General features: G+C 36.4%; 1 protein-coding gene across 1 annotated transcript; it reads right to left on the bottom strand.

Annotated features, from left to right (window-relative positions):
• Positions 1-537: 537 nt before the first annotated feature.
• On the bottom strand, positions 538-2,029 carry LOC139900154 (uncharacterized). Its single transcript, XM_071882950.1, has 3 exons — positions 1,666-2,029; positions 754-1,508; positions 538-687 (listed from the first exon to the last, which is right to left on the bottom strand). The coding sequence occupies exons 1-3, from the start codon at positions 2,027-2,029 to the stop codon at positions 538-540; spliced, it is 1,269 nt and encodes a 422-aa protein (XP_071739051.1).
• Positions 2,030-2,602: the final 573 nt, after the last annotated feature.

The following is a 2,602-nucleotide window of genomic DNA, read 5'->3' as shown; positions in this document are numbered from 1 at the left end:
TTGTTGCAGTGATGCAATAACCCCAGAAGTGTATAGGTAAGTGAGATTGAAACCTAATGGCTCTTGCTATCTCCAAAAGTTGTTTATGTTTTCTTTCAACCCTAGCATTTTGTTGAGGTGTGTAGGGGCAGTTTGTTTGGAGTATGATGACAATTGTTTGAAATAAGTTGATTAGAGTGTTGTTGATGATCTCTAAACCATTGTCTGTTCTAATTGTTTTAATGCATGTATTAAAATGATTATGAACATAAGCACAGAAGGTTTTGATGAGTGATATTATGTGATCTTTAGTGGGCATAAGGTAAGTTTAGGTAGCTCTAGAGTGATCATCTATGATGGTTAAGAAGTATTTACAGTTATTCATTGTTTTATGTTTGTAAGGACCCCATACATCCATATGAACAAGTGCAAATAAAGAAATAGAATGAGAAGTGCTAGTAGGAAAAGGTAAAGATTGTTGTTTAGACAAAGGACATATATCACAATTTTCTGTAGTGTAACTACATTTTATTACAGAAGTAAGATGCTTGATATGTTTCATGACTTGAAAAGATGGATGTCCAAGTCTTGAGTGCCACAGAGTTGTATCATCAATGGGAGTGGAGGAAATATGATAGAATCACTTTGTTGCTGAATCACATACAGGCCATTACAGAGGATGCCATGAGCAATCATCTTGGTGTGATCCTAAAAATAGCATGATAGTGGGGTGAATAGTACAGATAAAGGAAGATCTTGACCTAGTTTGCTTACAGAAAGTAGATTATAGGAGAAGCTAGGTATGTAGAAAACATCATGAAGTATAATGTTGGAATTAATGGTGACAGATCCAAGCTTAGTAATAGAAGTGTTATGACCATTGGGTAGGGTTACCAGTATTGGAGATTTGCAGTGATGTATGTTATGCATATTTGAAAGTGTATTAGATACATGATCAGTGGCCCCACTATCTACTATCCAAGCATTTTTGACATGTGATACAAGTGAAGCAATAAACCTGTATTTTTGAGTTGATATGTGTGAGGCAATGAGTTTATGTATACATGCAGTGGAATCATTATACATGTTAGATTCTGTCCCTTTCTGATTATTCTGCATCATTAGAAGCACTTGATTGAGCTGATTTTGAATTTGATCCATCCTAGCATTCATTGCACACTCTGCATTGTTGTTGTCATTAGTTGTAGTCACAACATTGATGCTTTTGGGTTGTGATGAGTATTGAGTGGCTTGTTTTTGTGGTGGTATGTATTTTCCATGCAATGGATGACCTATGGGATACCCAACCAACTTGTAACATTCTTCCCTTTGATGCCCCCTCAAGACCACATTTTCCACAAAATACCCCCTTCTTGAAGTTGCTTTTCCTCTCAACATTGGCATTGCCCCTATTTGAGTTCCATTTTGAGTTATTGTTGTTTGTGTATCTGGTGTGGTGAGATTGAGCAGATAGTGTGACAGAGATGCTTGGTTTTGAGATTGTGGACTCCCTTTGCTTTTCTTCCTGCCTGATCATGTTGTATGCCTTAGCCACACTTGGTAGTGGATGCATTAGAAGCATCTGACCCCTTATATTTGAGTAACATTCATCTAAACCCATGAGAAACTACATAAGTCATTTTCTTTGATCTCTTTCAACAATTTGTTTACCATGCTCACATGTACAGGTACATGTGCACATATGAGGTGCCTCTATAGCATCAATTTCATCCCAATAGCCTTTAAGCTTGTGATAGTAGGTTTCAATTGAACACTGATTTTGTTTGAGTTGAGCAATTTCATTCGACAATTGATAGATCCTATGTCCATCTAGTTGAGAGTAATGTTCATGCAATTCTCTCCAAAGTTCACAAGCAGTATTAACAAAATTTAGTGAATTATTGATTTGATCAGTAATAGTGTTCAAGATCCATGAGATTATCATGTCATTTGTTCTTTCCCAAAGTGCCCTAGTTTCTGAGTTTACAGCTGGTTTAGTGAACTCACCAGTAACTATTTTGAGTTTGTTCTTCGCATTCAATACAATCATCATCGAGCGTTTCCAGGAGCTCTAATTGTCAGCGCCTGTAAGCTTCTTTGAAATTAGAATGAGACCTGGATGATCATTCTGATGTAAAAAGAGAGGATGATTCAGTGAGTTGTAATCTTCTTGATATGGCCAAAATTGACGGTTTTATTTGTGCGATGTCGTCAGGTCGCAACGCGTTAGCTTTGACTATCAAAAGTGGATACTAGTTTTAAATTTATATTTACGGGGCCTAAATCTTACTACTCCTTATTATGAGTAAGGGAAGTATGGCCTAGAGTCGTATTTTTGATATATCAGTAGAATCGAACCTATATCTAAATCTTAAGATAATTCTAAGGTGCAGGAGTAGTGGTTGATTACCTAATTTTGGATTTTCTAGATTAAGTAAGTAAAACAAAGTAAATACGATAAAATTTGTAATTCAGATAAGGCTAAAACAAGTGCATGCTATGATTTCATCAGTTACTTTGCCGGTATTATGGAATGCTGGCTCATGGATAGGCAGTGACCTTATATTTACTACACTGGTCCTAAACGCCCCTGTCATAAGATATGTCACTGGGTAATGCGATA

This window comes from Rutidosis leptorrhynchoides, chromosome 3 (assembly GCF_046630445.1).
Source record: "Rutidosis leptorrhynchoides isolate AG116_Rl617_1_P2 chromosome 3, CSIRO_AGI_Rlap_v1, whole genome shotgun sequence".
In the NCBI taxonomy this organism is placed as follows: Eukaryota; Viridiplantae; Streptophyta; class Magnoliopsida; order Asterales; family Asteraceae; genus Rutidosis; species Rutidosis leptorrhynchoides.
The sequence above is the reverse complement of the archived record's forward strand: the minus strand, read 5'-3'. Positions and strand labels throughout refer to the sequence as shown.